A 16384-nucleotide genomic window follows, 5' to 3' on the forward strand; every position below is an offset into this window, starting at 1 on the left:
AGCAAAACCCTGTGAGAACACCTGGTTGCAAACCATTGGCCTAATCCTGGTTTCCTTTACTTGAGCAGAGTGACTTCTGGATTCATTGTCACAGCTCTGGAAGCTGGACTGGCTGCAGGGTAGGGGGTAACTCCCCCTAATTTGGCCAAGTGTCTTGTGCATGAACTCCTCCCCTGCCCCATCCAAACTGGAAGCACTTTTAAAATGGAATGTGTTTGTAGAAAATGGAGTTCTCACAAAACAACTGGATTTGTGACTTCTCTGATGCTGGGAGCACATGTTACTTGGTGCAGGTTGCTGATCTAAAAAAAAGCATCACCAAGAATGTGCTTTGATGGGAGTGGAATCCAACAAGCTGCATTGTGCTTGTGGAGAACATGAGCAGGAAAACATTTCCTTGCTCCCCAAGGTTGCTTCTTGCTGTTACCTGAGGTTCTCCCTGACTGCCTCTGATCCAAGAATTCACTTGGGCCCTCCCTGCTTCGCAGTGACCTGCACTTGGGGGAATGTCACAAAGTTTATATTTAAATTAACTTCAGAATGGTAACGTTGAGTTGCCTGAACTAAAGGCTATTGGTAAGAGAGTATTTCTGTTTTTAAATTAAAGGAGATTGAATTTGATGAGACTTCGTTATGGAGAGAGCCAGATCTTCCTCAGAGCATCCCAAGAACTTGCCCAGAGCAGCCATTCCTAGAGTGCAAGCTTGGTGATCTGTTATTCAGCTGTACTGCTGGTTTTAAGGAGCTTTTATTGGCAGATCTGAATTTGTCACACACTGAACTATGATGTTAACTTCAGTTACAAACCTTTGGTTTAGGTACAAGTTCCACAGCACAGTAATTTATGTTGCATCATGGTTTGCATTTTTGCTGTCACATTTGAATTTTGGAGAAAAAGATAGCCCTGAACTGGAAAGTTCAATTTACTGCCTTTGATTGGCTTATTATAGATTAATACAAGATTGTAAAACCTGCTTATATTGCCAAAGTGATCGACCACTTCTGCTACAAAGCTAGAATATTTTTCCATATATTTTCCCATGTATGAAGGGAAGCAGGTATGCTGTAGATAATTGAATACATGAGTATTGAAGTGAGCTAAGTTATAGGTTTCTATAGCTGCATTATAGAGGTGTATTTATACAGACTTCCCCTTAACAAGGTATCTAAGTGTTTCTATCTGTAGTTTGTGACAAAACTCCTCTGCACAGTGCCTAACTCAGCCCTGGCAGCTAGTTTAACATCTGATCACTAGATGGTAGGTAAAGGAAGCAGCCCCTGCTAGTGAAAGGCAAGGTATGAACAGATCACACTGTAACTCATGTTCCAACTCCGTAAAGCAAGCATTCCCACAAAGGATACTCATCAGAACCATGTTGTTCACAGAATTTAATGTCCAGTTAGCTTAATCTCCATGAGGTAACAGTGATTTACTGAATCATTCAGTGTTATCTTAGGCCAAAATGACAAACTGTGACACAATCAAAGCACATTACTGCCTGTGGGACTCTCCCTCCTCCCTCAAGTAGCCAGGTCACCCTGAGCTAACAATATAGGGCTTTTTCAACTTGCAGAAAGCTCAGTAAACTCCATTTCCCATACTTTGGTGTCTGAGTATGTGCAGACATACATATACACACAGCGATTTGCAATAGAAGCCATAAGCCTGACAGAGCAGGGACTTACAGTAAGTTCAGATTTCTTCCCAGGCAGAGAAGTCATTTTTGCAGGCATTACATACATTAATTTAAAAACAAACAAAAAAACCCCAACATAATAGGAATACAATTTAGAAGCCTGGAAAAAGGTGCAATCTGAAGCTGGATATATAGTATTGTGCAGTTCATCCTAAAAAGTGTTCCACACCTCAGGAGACATGAAGCAGAGATTAACAGGCAGGGGAAGGTCCTGCTTAAAGAAAAACTGTCACAGCAGTGACACACACCACCATTTGCTTCTGTGAACGTAGGGAACACAGAGTTAGCAGCAGTCATCACCTGAACCTGTGACCTCAGCAGAAGGAGCTTCCTGTGAGACACACAGCCAGGATTATTTTCACGGCTGAGGCATAAGAGAAGGCAAAAGGGAACAGCTTGTAAACAGAAGTGGCAAAATGAGTTCCCATGTGGAGTGAATGTGTTGAGAGCACGTGGCATGGTCATAACTACTGTTGTAAACACACAGAAACCAAAGTTGCAGAGTTTGGCTTAAAAAAGAAACCAAAACCTCTCACCCCCAGCCTAGCTGGGGAGTTGAAAGTGAATCCAGGAAGAAAACCAAGATCCTGTAAGTGGGTTTATTTTGTTCCCTCTGGTGACACATCCTGAATAGCTTTGCCAGCCTGCTAGCTCTTCAGTGGAGAGAGGCAGCCTTACCATGCACAGAGCACCAAAAAGGGCGTGAGGACACCCAGTTTTCTCCCTCACCCCACTTCATCTTCATGCTTTGGGTCAGAAGTGCTCAGTGGTGTCTGTCAGGGGAGGTCAAGCAACTGATGCCGGGCAAAGAGCTCCTGGGTGATGTCGTAGACATCCGAGATGTAGGGCAGGGCTTCCCCCAGCATGGCCACAGCCTCCTGGGCCGAGCCCACGTTCATGATTTCCAGGAAGGCGTTTCGGGAGGGCAGGGTGCAGAAAGCCACCGTGGCGGCTTTGCGAACCACCCAGGGGTGGTAGGCAGCCAGGGAAGCGTTGTAGGAGTCGGTGCAGATGACAGAGGTCCGGGAATCCTCCTCACCCGTCCTCAACCCCTCTAGGAAGAGCTGCAACCACCGCAGGGCCCTGTGGAGCCGCAGGACGGTTCGGCAACCAGACTCGGGGTGTTCCGATCGTTTCTGGAGATCCACCAGCCCCTGGGCCAGCTCGTACTCCACCATGGCTTGCAGCGAGACGTACCGCTCCCGCTGCTCGCCCCGGCAGTAGCCCTCCATGATCTGCACTTTGGTCACCGCGTCCTTGGAGATGAACGAGAAGATGGCACCCAGGCTGTGGAGGAACCTGCGCACCGGGAGAAGACAAACGGGCGTTACCGGGGGATCACCGGGACCTCCCCGGGACCCGCCGAGGGCACTCACCGGATCAGTCCCCGCCATCCGCAGAGGTAGGGACCCAGCAGCACCTCCCGCCGCTCCGTCACGCACGTCTGGAAGGCAGCGAGCACCTCCCGCAGGCTGAAGGGCTCCGCCATAGCGGGGCGGGGGGGCGGGACCCGCGGCGTTGCGCAGACGCGGAGGGGAGCGGGACTGGGACCGGAGCCGGTGAGGGCCGATGGGCTGGGCCGCGGGGGGTTTGGGGATTGTTTGGTGTTTGTGGGCTTTTTGGTGTTTGTTTGTGGGTTTTTTGGTGTCTGTGTCTGTCATTGGTGGGGGCCGGGGGAGCGGTGGCGCCGGCCCTGGCAGCGCCTCGGCAGGGCTCTCGCCGTCGGGGCCGCGGTGGCGGTGGGAGCTCCGCAGGCCTGAATTTCCCAAGAGTTTGGTAATCCACGTGTTGATCTGACCTGTGTTTCTCCTCTCCAGGAAGAAGTTGGGCCTCTGCTCAAGTCTTCTGCCTTGAGATGGCAGCTGTAAAAACGACAAAACCTTTGTTAAACTGTTCCTGAAATAACCTGACAAGCAGTCGAATTTGTAAGGATGCCTGAAATAAAAGTCACTCCCTTAGGTAAGTCCAGTCGAAAACAATCCGGGATTAACACTGAAAAAAAACTTGGGAATGTAGTGTTCCAAGTCATGGGTGTTAGGCTGTGGGAATCATAGATGGCACAGAGGCTGCTGGAGTCCTGCAGTGTGTTGCACTTGGGCAGCATCCAGACTTGGTGCTTGTCAGGGAGTCGTTGTCCTCCTGTCTTTTAATCAAATAAGACTTGAACAGCCTGACAGCTCTGTTTTGATCATGGGACTTGTTAATGTGTACTGGTAAAGGTTTTGTAGTATTGCACAATATAGATAGAGTAATAGAATCGTGGAATGTCAGGTTGGAAGGGACCTCAAGGATCATCTGGCCCAGCCCTTTTAATATCATTGTTTATGTGAGATGTCCCAGCACGCTTTTGAGCTGAGACTTAAATCTTTCCAAAGTGTGGGAATCCACCACTTCCCCTGGGACACCATTCCAATGTCTGATTGTCCTCATAGTGGAGGAAAAAGAAAAAGAAAAAAGTGAAATGGCATGACAGAAGAAAAGATCTGTAAGGATATCAGGATCTGGGTCAAGTCACTGAACTAGTCTGACCTCCAACATTCTGCCTTACCTCACTACTTGCCACAGAGGGGCAGCCCATTTATTATCTACATAGGTTTCCAGGTCCTGGTGGTTTTTTCCTCACCTGAAGAAAGGCATCACTTAACTCTCTCCACTGCCAGCAGTGTAATCTGTGCTACTGTGACCAGTGATAAATCAAAAAAGGATGAAAGCTCTATTCCTGTATCAGAAACAGGCCAGGAAGATTGCATGGACCCTTAAATGCTTTTGGAGGGATTGTAAGTTTTCCCAGAGGTGTCTTACTTGTCTGTCTTTTGCTGGGGTTCAGGAGCAGGCCAGGACGTGGGGCGCAGCTGCATCCTGGTGTCCATCGCTGGAAAGAATGTCATGCTTGACTGTGGGATGCACATGGGCTACAATGATGATGTGAGTAAGGTGGAGGAACCTGGGTGTTGCCTAGAGATGCTTGCAAGGTGTGTCTGCCTGCCCTTTCCCAGCAGGGCTCCTGCTTCATTGTTCTCCAGCTTTATTTTGCTAATAGATAGATTTTTGTGTCTTGGCAGAGGCGTTTTCCTGACTTCTCTTACATCACTCAGAACGGGAGGCTGACTGACTTTCTGGACTGTGTGATCATCAGGTGAGGATCTTCCTCCCTTTAGAGCTCACATGGGAAAAAGGAAGGCTTTGTAGACTGTCCTTAGCAACACAGGTGCTGGGGCTCCATCATTCATGTTCTGGCTAGTTCCTCTGTGTCATGCAGTGCTTTAAAAATCCACAGCAAGCTCTGAGAACCAGGTGAGCTAAATTCCTGTGCAGCATCTCCTTTACCCTTTGTGTCTTTTTGCAGCCACTTCCATTTGGACCATTGTGGAGCTTTGCCCTTTTTCAGTGAAATGGTGGGTTACGATGGGCCCATTTATATGACTCATCCTACCAAGGCCATCTGCCCCATCCTCCTGGAGGATTACAGGAAGATAACTGTTGACAAGAAAGGGGAAACTAACTTCTTCACTTCCCAGATGATTAAAGACTGCATGAAAAAAGTGGTGGCTGTGCATCTTCACCAGACAGTTCAGGTAAAGGATGGTTTCTGCATCCTCTTGGATTAGAGCGAAGAGTTGAAGAGCAGTTGTGGTTGAAGAGCAGTTGTGGTTGAAGAGCAGTTGTAGTTGAAGAGCAGTTGTAATTCTTCAGGTGTGCACTAATTCAGTGTGTGCCTGTTGGTGCAGGTGGATGAGGAGCTGGAGATCAAGGCTTACTACGCAGGCCACGTGCTGGGAGCAGCCATGTTCCAGATTAAGGTTGGCTGCGAGTCAGTTGTTTACACTGTAAGTACACCCAGAAACTGACATTGCCTTTTAATTGCCTGTCCTGTTACCTTGAGAATATTAATCGATTCCTTTTCTTCTGTTAGGGGGATTATAACATGACACCAGACAGACATTTAGGGTAAGTGGGAAGCTGAGTTTCTGTTGATTGTAATTGCTGCCTGCAGTGTGATTTTAGCACAGCTTCTGTTGCCACTAGGGCCTTATCAGTATTGATTCTTTGTTAGGAGACTGGAATATGTAGTTATGTCTTTGCTAAAGACATCACATGGAAAGATAAATACAGTTTTCAATTATGAGAATGAAGAGATTTACATTGATTCTCCCAGATAGACTGTAATGTAATCTCCTATACATTCATATTATTCTGTTTTTAGGCTGACTAATAATTACACTGAGATGCCTGTAATGTTTTATTGTCATGGTATCTTCCAAAGGTGTGTGCTTTCTAAAGAGAGTGCTAATCACAAACTTGTGCTAATCACAAATGTTCATTTTCTTTTTACTAGCATATAGGAGAGATCTATAAAATTAATGTTATGTAGAATAATATTTTCATGCATTTAAAACAAGTAATAGACTGGAGAAGAGCTGCTTTTCAACTTTACTCTGTTCTGAGCTGGATTAATTTAGGGGGAGCAGGGGCTGCAAAGGGAGGGCTCCTGCTGCTGCCAGAGAGCTCATAGGTGACTGCAGACAAGCCAGGGAACATCCCATTTTGAGGCTGTAGATGAGAGTTGCTGGATACCATCTCTTAATTTAATTGTTTAGTTTTTTTCTTTAAATCCCTTTTGTTTCAGTGCTGCCTGGATTGATAAGTGTCGCCCAGACTTGTTAATAACTGAATCCACCTACGCCACAACTATCAGAGATTCCAAACGCTGCAGGGAAAGAGATTTCTTGAAGAAAGTTCATGAGACTGTAGAAAGAGGAGGGAAGGTGAGGTGCTGTGGTGATCTAAGTGCTTCTGTCGTGCTCATAACTATTAATCAACTCAGGCAGCCATGTGTGACCACTGCCTGAAACTGAAGGTGTTTTTATGTTCCTCTGTCTGCTCCTTAAAAGTAGAGAACATAAATCACTCCAAGAATAAACTCAATCTGTGACATAGATAATGATATGGTACAGGACATGCTGTGCTTAGAGTCTGCAAGTGTGGAGGATAAAGGCAGAATTAACTTGATTTGCTTCTAGTATACTGAAACATCCTCTCAGGCCTGCCAGTAAAGGAACTGAGATCAATTACTGCTTTTCAGCTTGGTCAGAAATGGTTTCTGGTGTAGCTAGATCTGTTATCTGCTCTGTGCTGTATTGCTACTGGTGAGATTCTCATTTTTACCACATTTAGAGCATGCCTAGAAAAAGTCATTATGAAAAGAGAGATTTTTAAACCCTCAGAAATTAGAACTAGAGTGGAAATTTGGAACCCAGAAAAATGATGTCACTTTCACTGTAGCTGAGGATCTGGTTCTAGGTTCCTAGGGCTTAGTTCATTTAAGTTGACTAAATGGAAAGTCAGTCTGGCTTCTGATTGTTCATGTACAGCTTGAACTGGCTTATGGTTAGAATATGTAGTGGTTGATCAGCTGTGACCTCAGAACTGCAGGAACGTGTTCCTGTGGGAAGGTCAGCAAAGGAATATTAGAAGGAATGAGGGAGCTCAGGGACTTGTTCAGTAATGAGAAGGCTGCAGTGCTATTTAGCTGCTGTTTGGGTTTCACAGAGTGTAACTCCTACCTCACTTGCAGGTTCTTATCCCAGTGTTTGCCCTTGGACGTGCCCAGGAACTTTGCATTTTATTGGAAACCTTCTGGTGAGTGCATGTACCACCCACCCTCTGTCCTCCTCACGTTCTGCAGTTGTTTAGTACAAGTATTCCCATTAGCATTCCTCTGCCTGGCAGCCCATGCTGGCAGGTTTGGAGTGACTTCTGTCCCTGTATTTCCCAGTGTTCCTGACTCTTAGCAGTGAACAACCATTTTCTTATCCAAAGTTGTTCTCCACTCCTCCCCCAAACCCTCAGCTTCAACCATCCTTAAAAAAATTAATTGCATCTTTGCCATGTTATAAAACTGCTCTTGTGGGAGGAGAGATGAACAAGTGTTACATTTATGTATAAGCATTTTGTGGAAATGGTTTTGATATCAAATAGCACTCCTCTGAATTAATTGCCATAGCAGAGTGATTAATATTTGCAATGAAAGGAAAGTTGTCTGTAGAGAGTGAGAAGGAGAACTTGTCTAAAGGCTGCTCAGCAGTTAATTAAAGCAGAGTGATGTAGGATTGTCCTGATACTCAGGAGGGTATGCACAAAAAAGATCATTGGAGACTGCAAAAGTTTTATAGAATTTTAGTGAACTTCAGGACAGCCAGGATCCTACCTTGTCCCCTCGAAGGTCTCTGGAACACTTTTTTCTACAGGGAAAGAATGAACTTGAAGGCTCCAATTTATTTTTCCACGGGCCTGACAGAGAAGGCCAATCATTACTACAAGCTCTTCATCACCTGGACTAACCAGAAAATACGGAAAACGTTTGTGCAGAGGAACATGTTTGAATTCAAACACATCAAAGCCTTCGATCGGGCCTTTGCAGACAACCCAGGGCCTATGGTAAGTGTGGGCTCAGGGATTTAAAGCCCTCTGAGAACTCTGACCATCCTCTGCCCCATCACTCTCAGCATCCCATCTAAAGCTCTGTAGTGAAGGCTTTTATCTATGTAACTATCAAATATCTTTGTCTTTACTTCAGTAAAGGTAAAATGCCCAGAGAAAACAAAATAAATTACTCATTTATTCACCTCTCTGGCTGTGATTCAAGCAGTAATTTATACAGGATGTTCTTTTGGCATAGCTCTGGAGTAGGATCCTTTACAACACAATCTCTGGATGGTTTATTGGGCAGTAGCTGAAAGAAGAATCTGTCAGGCATGATGGTACCTTGATAAAACCATTCAGGGATTTTCTCAGATGCTATGGATGCTCACAAAAATCTCCTAAAACAGGTGTTTAACTTGAAAATTAAAACAGCAAAAATCCCTAGCAGAGGTTTGCAGTATATGTGCTGTGATGTCTATTAGTGGATACCCTCCAAAGCTTCAGGATGTTTATATGTTATAAGTAAAATTAAAAAGCCCAAACCTGTTCTTCTGGTGACTTTTGGTGCTTCTTCAAATTCCAGGTTGTGTTTGCAACCCCTGGTATGCTTCATGCAGGACAGTCCCTTCAGATCTTCAGGAAATGGGCAGGGAATGAAAAGAATATGGTAAGAAATTGATTTTTTGATATTCTGTGTTAATGTGCTCAGGGTAAGATACAGTTATAAGAAAAACAGTTGCAGGAAGACTTTTCTTCCTGCCCTTCCTTCTGAGCACTTGGGGTGAACTGACACAAGTCCTTACTGGTAAACATCTCAGGAAGTTGTGGGAGATTTTATTTTCCAAAATCCTTTCATTAATTTGAAGCAGCTTGGAAGAGACTTGGAACTTGCATTAGTTCTTCTGGAGTGGTGTGATTTCAGCACTTTGCTCTCTTAATTCTGGGCATTCAGGGGCTGCAGAAAAAGCAAGCAGCTCAAGGACAGTCAGATGTAAGCTGGGACAAACATATTTAGATGAGGACTTTGCCTCTGGGGCTATTTTTGTTACCACCAGCTATGCTACACACAGCCCATGTGCAGAGTTTGGGATCTTTCTGGTTTCCTTCTCAGGTCATCATGCCTGGCTACTGCGTGCAGGGAACTGTGGGCCACAAGATCCTGAGTGGGCAGCGCAAGCTGGAAATGGAAGGAAGACAGATTGTAAGTTTTCTGTTCAAGGAGAATCCTCTGGGGGGCAGTTAGATACCATGTGCTTGTAGTGGGAATAGGCTGCTTGCAAGGTGGCAAATGACCCAACTGATACTTTCTTTGGGGCTGGACTAGGTTTTTGGGGGTTTTTTTATTTATTTTGTGTTGTCAGCAGCATCTCTGTCTCTGCCTCAAGATGTTGTCAGGGGTGTGTTCATAATGTTTAATAACCAGGCCCCATTAGTCACTAAGTCAAATGGATACATAGCATAAGGATATTAAAACTGATACCAGCTGTCCTTAAATATTGATTTGTTTTGGCAAATGTGCAGTTGTGCTCTGGAATTGGGCAGCTTGATTCTGCAGCTGAAAGCTTTTTTGTGCAGTATCATATTCACTCTCTGATCAGCAGCTCTCCTTCCAACCTCATCTTGCAGTTCAGGTGTTCTGCTTCCTTCTTCAAAGCACACACAGAGGAGTTTGGGTCTGTCGTGGGGTGGCAGTGAGCCACAGCAGTTCCTGATTCACGTTTGTGTTTTCTGTTCCCCCACAGCTGGAAGTCAAGATGCAGGTGGAGTACATGTCCTTCAGTGCCCATGCAGATGCCAAGGGGATAATGCAGCTGATCCGCCAGGCTGAGCCACGAAATGTGCTCCTGGTCCATGGGGAAGCCAAGAAAATGGAGTTTTTGAAGCAGAAAATAGAGCAGGAATTTCGTACGTATGGTGGTGGTACCTACGAGGGAATGGTGGCAGGAGGGAGGCATGAAAGGTTAAATACTTCATCCCCTGGACCCCAGCACAGTTGTGATCTGCAGGCCCAGTCATCCTTAACAAACCAGTACCCATGTTGTATCACAGATAACACACTCAGCCCTCTTAATTTTAATGCCCCTTTGGACTTGGTAAATTTTATTTTGTTATAGTTCAGCACTTAGAGAATTTCTGTTTCATTGAGCTCCTTAGAGAAGCCAAGGCAGGCAGGGTACAGCTTAAGCTGTGAGGTAGCAACTTCAGTTAAGGGCAGTGAGCTCCAGAAAACAACAACAACAAAAAAATTAATTCTTTGGAAATAAAAATAAATTAATTCCAAGTTGACTCGGAAATAAGGAGTGGAGAAAGCAAAGGATTCCCATTGGCTGGGTGCTTACTGTCTGCAAAATGTAGAGTAGTTTGGTATTGATACAAGGAGCAGGCACTGTTGTTGCAGTCTGGTTTTACCCCTTATGAGGAATTAAGGCCAACTGCACTGGGGAGGTACTTCCCTGTTGGGGTTCTGATGGTTCTGGTAAGGTTGTGAGCCTGAACTCTGACCAGCAATTCTATTTTTCAGCCTCTTTCAATTCCCTGCTTTCAGATGGTTGTTACTAAACTTCAGTTCCTGCCCTGAGCAGCTGCAGTGGGTTCTGCCCAAAAACTTCCTGCACCATCTGCTCCAGGGATGCTGGCACACTGCTCTGGGGGCAAAGGACCATCTGGGGCTGGGGCTGGGGCTGCCATCTCCTGACTGGAGGTGTTTGCTTTGCAGATGTCAACTGTTACATGCCTGCCAACGGGGAGACCACAACCATCTTCACCAACCCCAGCATTCCTGTGGACATCTCCCTGGGACTCTTGAAGAGAGAGACAGCAATAGGTGATGTACTTTCAACCAAGAATTTCATCTTTTGGGCCCTGCCTCTGTTCCACACTTTTATTAGGTGGACACTGTGGTGCAGGTCCATTTGTAGCAGTGGGGAAAGAATGAGTTTTATCAGCATTGAGGGGGTGAGAAAAGAAGAAGGTGCTGCACTGCAAAGTATAATCAATAACATTCAAAACCAAATCTATACACACTACCCTCTTTGCTGCTCTTTGCCCCTTCACTCTGAAAATAGCCTGTGTATGTTTTACTAGCTAGGTCTGGAAAAACTGGAATTACTTTTAATAAACCCAATCTAAGAACATTCAAAATCAAGAAGCATGTGAGTAGGGAAGCAGTTGTTCTGTGTCACTGAGCATGATTTCGTCTGTGCCTCGAGTGCTAATAGTGGTGTAAGCATCAGGTACTTTTACATCTTTGTTCTGTTCTTGTCCTCAGCAAGCACTTAGTCATATTATGTGTGAAAAGTAAAGACATGATCATGAACCATGTTGCCTTTCTCTCCCTTTGCCCTTGCTTTAGGTCCCTTACCAGATGTGAGGAAACCAAAGCTAATGCATGGCACATTAATCATGAAGGATAACGTAAGTACAAAGTTCTTAGGTTTGCCTTGTGTCCTCTTTATGAGTGTTGTTATTGACACCCCAGTTCTGGCTGAGCAAGGCACTGAAATAAAAACAAGCAGTCCTAATTTCTTGGAAGGAGCCTGGGAACAGCACAGAGAAACAGCTCCTGATGTGTTGTCCTTGTCCTCTGCAGAGCTTCCGCCTGGTTTCTCCTGAGCAGGCCCTGAAGGAGCTGGGCCTGGCAGAGCATCAGCTGCGCTTCACCTGCAGGGTTCACATCCAGGACCCACGGAAGGAGCACGAGACAGCTCTGCGTGTGTACAACCACCTCAAAGGGTGAGGAGTTCTTAGCTCTGTTTGCTTTTTTTTTTCCCCTCTGTGGATGGACTTCAGCTTAGAATTCTTAATACAGGGTGTTGTTTTCTTCCTGCAGGCAGCTGGTCATACTGACTGGTCCTTTGCTCTGGGAATAGGGTTCAGATTGGAACTACAGCTATCATGAAAGCCAGAAATGAATTCTGTAGGGAATCCTACAGCATTAAGATAAGCACAAAAAAACCAAGCTGTGGACCAGCCCTGTTCTTCCTTCCTTGGGCAGTGGCACAGACACAGCTAAAGTTAACAACATGGAAGTGTTGGGGATTCAAAGACACAAGAGGTGACCCACCCTTCACTTGTTCCATCTAAAATGCATCCTCTGTCTTCTCTTTTACCAGGATCCTGAAAGACTATTCAGTGCAGCACCTCCCTGATGGTTCTATAACAGTCGAGTCCATTCTGATCCAAGCCACAGCACACTCGGAGGATCAAGGAACCAAAGTTCTGCTCGTGTCCTGGACTTACCAGGTAAGAATTCTTGCAGGCATAGTTCTGTTCCCTCCTTACAATACAAAACTGCCCTGCAGTGTGGGTTGATGTTGTAAGGGGGAGTCTTCATCACTCTCGTAGCTGGAGGTGACTCTCTGCCATTTTCCTCACCATTTTTGGTTTAGCACAAATCATTTCACTGGAGCTGTGCTGAGTCAGTTTGCTCTTGGACCACTCATCTCCAGTCAGCTGATCTGGAGCAATTAGACTTAATAACATTGCAGTTAATTACAATCATGTCTGTGTCTTGAGGACACTCTAATACTCAGCTTCTAAACTCTCAGCTGTATCACTACTACTGTACAATGTGGAGGGATTTTGTATTGGAGTTCTGTGATGGTTTAATGTAACAACAAGCAGAAAGTTGTGATAACGTTACAGATATTATGTTTCTTCCTTTCAAAAGTATACTTTTATGGCTGTATTAAGTGCTTGCTTTACAGCAAGGAAATGCCTTCTTGAGAGCTAAGAAAAAAATGTAAAAAATCAATGGTTCTTTAGTCTTTGCTTGAAAGAAAAATGGTCTTTTTCCTTGAAAGAGACACCTCGGGTCCAGGCATCTGTTTTGACCAGGAGTTTTACATTGGTGTTTTTAAAGAACACCCACAAATGCATTTGTGCAGCTGGATTGGTTTCCATGTTTGAACACTGCTAACATGAGATTTGGATGGGCCAAGAATGATTTCAGTCTGGTTTTAGGTACCAAAGTCACATTTATTACCCCAAATGAGGAAGGCAGGAGGTTTCTTTCATCCTATTCCTTTCTTCTCTCCAGGATGAAGAACTGGGCAGTTATCTCACATCCCTTCTGAAAAAAGGACTGCCACCAAGTACCTCCTGAGCAAGGCAGCAGCAACACTGGGGCTGTTCAGAGAATCTAAGGGTTTATTTTGTTTACATCATTAATGTCCTCTTCTGGTTTTGTATTAATAAAGGAATGATAGTGTTTGTCTAATCTCTGCAGTGGCAGTGCTGGGCTCTGCCCCCATGGGAAACCTCCATTACACCAGCTTTTAGAGGGTCCTGAGGAAGAAGCTTTGAGTTGCTTGCACACTAAGGTAAGAGATACTCAGTGTTCTCCCCTCCCACAGCTCGGTTCCCCACAAACCTCGGCAGCGCTGAGGGAAACAAGAAGCTGTCAAAGCTTCACAATTAAAATGCAAGTGGAATGTAATTTGTCCTAATGCCTTTTCCAGATGCTCTTCCCATCTCCATTTTACATGTGCAAGGATCTGCATTTGCCTTGCCAAGCCCAGTTAAGCAGAGGAACACAGGAATCATTATTTTCAATTATTTTAGAGAAGTTGGAGCAGATTTTCTCACTCAGATTTGAAGAATTCCTCCAAGCTGAGCACAAGACAGCAATGGGGAGGTGGGTGGCTGACCCAGCACTGTTAATATGATTGACTACATGCAGCAGCAAGGCAGGTCAGGCCCATCCTAACATAAGCCATGTAGCTGAAGCTTTAGCTCCATTAATGATAATTGGAGATTCTTCCTGCATGCATCTCCACTTGCTGAAGTGGTTTATTGATTTGCTTTAACTGATCAATACAGCCTCACAAACTCAAGGCCCTTGCTTGCTATCCAAATATATATTTCTTGTTCCACAAACCCAGACCCTCAAGCTTCACATTTTCCAAGCCTCTTCCCTCCTGTGCTTAACCAGAGAGTAGACTGTGGCATCAGCTGCCATTGGACAACTGGCTGAATACAGGCAGAAGCTGTCCAGAGTTGTGCAGAGAGGTCCCATCATACAGAGACACAGTCCTTGATGACAGACACAGGAACCAAAGCTCTCTCTCTCCTTAAGGTCCATGGCACTTCTTGTGAAACACAGTTCATGAAGCTTGGGAGTGGTGTGGGAAGGAACAGAATGGTGAGGCTGTAGATGTGTTACCAATACCCTGTCCTTTTGAGCACAGGGTTAGCTTTGCAGCAGGTTTATCAGCCAGGCCCCTGGTTTTCTGGTGACTCTTGATAAAACACAAATGATAAATTCTCTCCCAAGTCTCAACATTTCACAGGGTGGAAAACTCAGCAGTTCTTAGAAGCTGTGTGGGTACAAGAGAAGGGGTGGAAGGGGTCAGATACACTTTGTGATATAAACTGTGACATCTGGACAGGACTGCACAATTTGAGGAGCTGTGCCAGCTCCCAGAGTCACCTCCCTCACTCCCTGGGGGGGGGGTCAGAAGAGCTTGTTTACTACTGCTCCTGATAAATGCTTGGATGTATTATCTTATAAACTTGCATTAACAGATACTTAGCTTGAATCTGGAGAATTTAGATGCTAGAAAGGCTGGACCGAAACACTCCTGGGGAAGCTAATGGATGGATGCACAGGGAGGGAGGAGAAGCCCTTATTTGGCCCTGGAATGCAGGCAGAAAGCCTCTGTGAACCCAGCTGGCTGGTGTGCCCCTAGGGAGAACACAAAGGAGCCCTCCAAACTAGGGAAAGCCAAGCTGACTGCCCCGTCCACTTAGCTTTCAGCAGCAGTGGCCAGGAGGAAGCTGGTTTCTTTGAAGTAACCCTTTCCTGGGTGTCCAGCCCTCTGGAAGAGAGCCCCGAGTTCTCTTACCAACCCCAAAATTAAACTGAAGGAGACCAAAACTTCAATGAACATGGAGACAGCTCCCCAGGGAGTGTCCCAGCAGGCTGACAGAAACACACAGCTGTTTGGGACTTCCCACCAGTGTTGCCTTGATTAACAACTGAATAAGAAACATGGTAGATTTCACAGGTTTGTTTTCAAAGAAACAGTTGGAAAGATGAAAATTCTTTCTTACTTTAAGTAGATCAGTTGATTCTATCTCTGTGTTTCTTATTTTCATGTTTCTGGTGCAGTTGATAAATACAGAACTCCCCCAGTTTCTGGTCACAGATTGTGTACACCATTTTAGTCCTGAAGTACCACTGCTTCCTGGAGGAGGTGAAGTAGTCCAAGAGTGGGTTAAGGCAAGGGTTGAAACTCAACAGGGCTAAAGTGACCCTTATGATTTTGTAAATGCAGCTGGTAAATGACTTGTTCTGGATGACCTGGATTCTCATTAAGAAGTGAGGTGATAGGGAAGGAAGCACAAAGTAGAAATGAGCAAGATGATGCAGATGGTACTCAAGGCCTTTCTCTTACAAATGCTGTGTTTGATCTGGGAGATCTTCTTAGCAATAAGAGGGTAGAGAATCAGAATGATGGAAAATGGGGTCAGAAACCCAAAAACTAAAGCCAGGATGTTGTAAGGTGCCATGTGAGAAGTCCAGCTACTGGTATCAGAGTTCTCAAAACGTGGTGTTGTGTTCTTTACTCCACTGTTGTGGAAGGGATCCCCAGGGATCAGTAGAATCATGACACTGAGAGCCACCACCCAAAGGATTGTGACCACCCCCATGTAATGGGTGACTCTGATCTGGATGTAGGTGAGGGGATGCAGCACAGTGACGTAGCAGTCAACACAAATGCAGGGGAAGATGGCAATGCTGAAGTAGATATTGATGTAGTACAGAGTGCTGGTTATCCTGCAGGCCATGTCCCCAAAGATCCAGTTGTTCTGATGAAGGTGGTAATGGATTTTAAAAGGTAACACACAAACAAACAAGGCATCTACCAGAGCCAGATGAATCATGTGCACGTAGGAAGAAGTGTGCTTCACTTTGTAGGACAGGAGGTACAGAGCTAAGACATTCTCTGTCAGTCCCACCACAAAGACAATGCTGTAGATGACAGGAAGCAAGAAATACTGGAAGTCTGCTTCCAACCTGAATTCTGAACTGGCATTGCCAACCTTCTCATCAGAGACTCCTTCCCAGGGATCATGTGCCATGATCCCTGCTGGAGTGTGGGGATTTCCAACACAGGATAGAAGGCTTAAGGCATCCCTTACCTCAGGAGGTTCTCATTTTAGTTCATCTCAAGTGGGTAAGAGTTAGAGTTCAACCCAGCAATGTTCAGCTTGGTGAAGTCTCCTTCAGAAGTCAGTGCCTGGGATATTAGATAGTGGTG

The 16384-nt window shown here is 45.3% G+C and overlaps 3 protein-coding genes across 6 annotated transcripts; 1 reads left to right on the top strand and 2 right to left on the bottom strand.

Moving 5' to 3' along the window:
* Window positions 1-1379: 1379 nt before the first annotated feature.
* Window positions 1380-3228, bottom strand: CPTP (ceramide-1-phosphate transfer protein). Its single transcript, XM_030463504.1, has 2 exons — window positions 3074-3228; window positions 1380-2996 (listed from the first exon to the last, which is right to left on the bottom strand). Exons 1-2 carry the CDS (start codon window positions 3184-3186, stop codon window positions 2474-2476), a joined length of 636 nt encoding a protein of 211 aa, XP_030319364.1. The 5' UTR covers window positions 3187-3228; the 3' UTR covers window positions 1380-2473.
* On the top strand, window positions 2991-13335 carry INTS11 (integrator complex subunit 11). 4 transcript variants are annotated; one of them, XM_030463499.1, is made up of 18 exons: window positions 2991-3099; window positions 3515-3656; window positions 4525-4622; window positions 4760-4833; window positions 5044-5272; window positions 5426-5524; window positions 5611-5645; window positions 6325-6463; window positions 7273-7337; window positions 7946-8135; window positions 8704-8787; window positions 9232-9321; window positions 9863-10025; window positions 10837-10944; window positions 11473-11534; window positions 11710-11852; window positions 12233-12362; window positions 13159-13335. In XM_030463499.1, the coding sequence occupies exons 2-18, from the start codon at window positions 3629-3631 to the stop codon at window positions 13222-13224; spliced, it is 1803 nt and encodes a 600-aa protein (XP_030319359.1). In that variant the 5' UTR covers window positions 2991-3099; window positions 3515-3628; the 3' UTR covers window positions 13225-13335. The 4 variants fall into 4 exon arrangements, with proteins under 4 accessions (XP_030319359.1, XP_030319360.1, XP_030319358.1 ...); XM_030463498.1 differs by lacking the exon at window positions 2991-3099 and adding an exon at window positions 3203-3256; XM_030463501.1 differs by lacking the exon at window positions 2991-3099 and adding an exon at window positions 3204-3256 and having other exon boundaries at window positions 4525-4669.
* A 1846-nt stretch (window positions 13336-15181) lies between these two features.
* LOC103537816 (lysophosphatidic acid receptor 6-like) lies at window positions 15182-16205 on the bottom strand. Its single transcript, XM_008504125.2, is given in 2 exon segments — window positions 15182-15446; window positions 15449-16205. Coding segments are annotated over 2 exon segments (1020 nt in total). The 3' UTR covers window positions 15182-15183.
* Window positions 16206-16384: the final 179 nt, after the last annotated feature.

Source organism: Calypte anna, chromosome 21 (assembly GCF_003957555.1).
Source record: "Calypte anna isolate BGI_N300 chromosome 21, bCalAnn1_v1.p, whole genome shotgun sequence".
Taxonomy (NCBI): domain Eukaryota; kingdom Metazoa; phylum Chordata; class Aves; order Apodiformes; family Trochilidae; genus Calypte; species Calypte anna.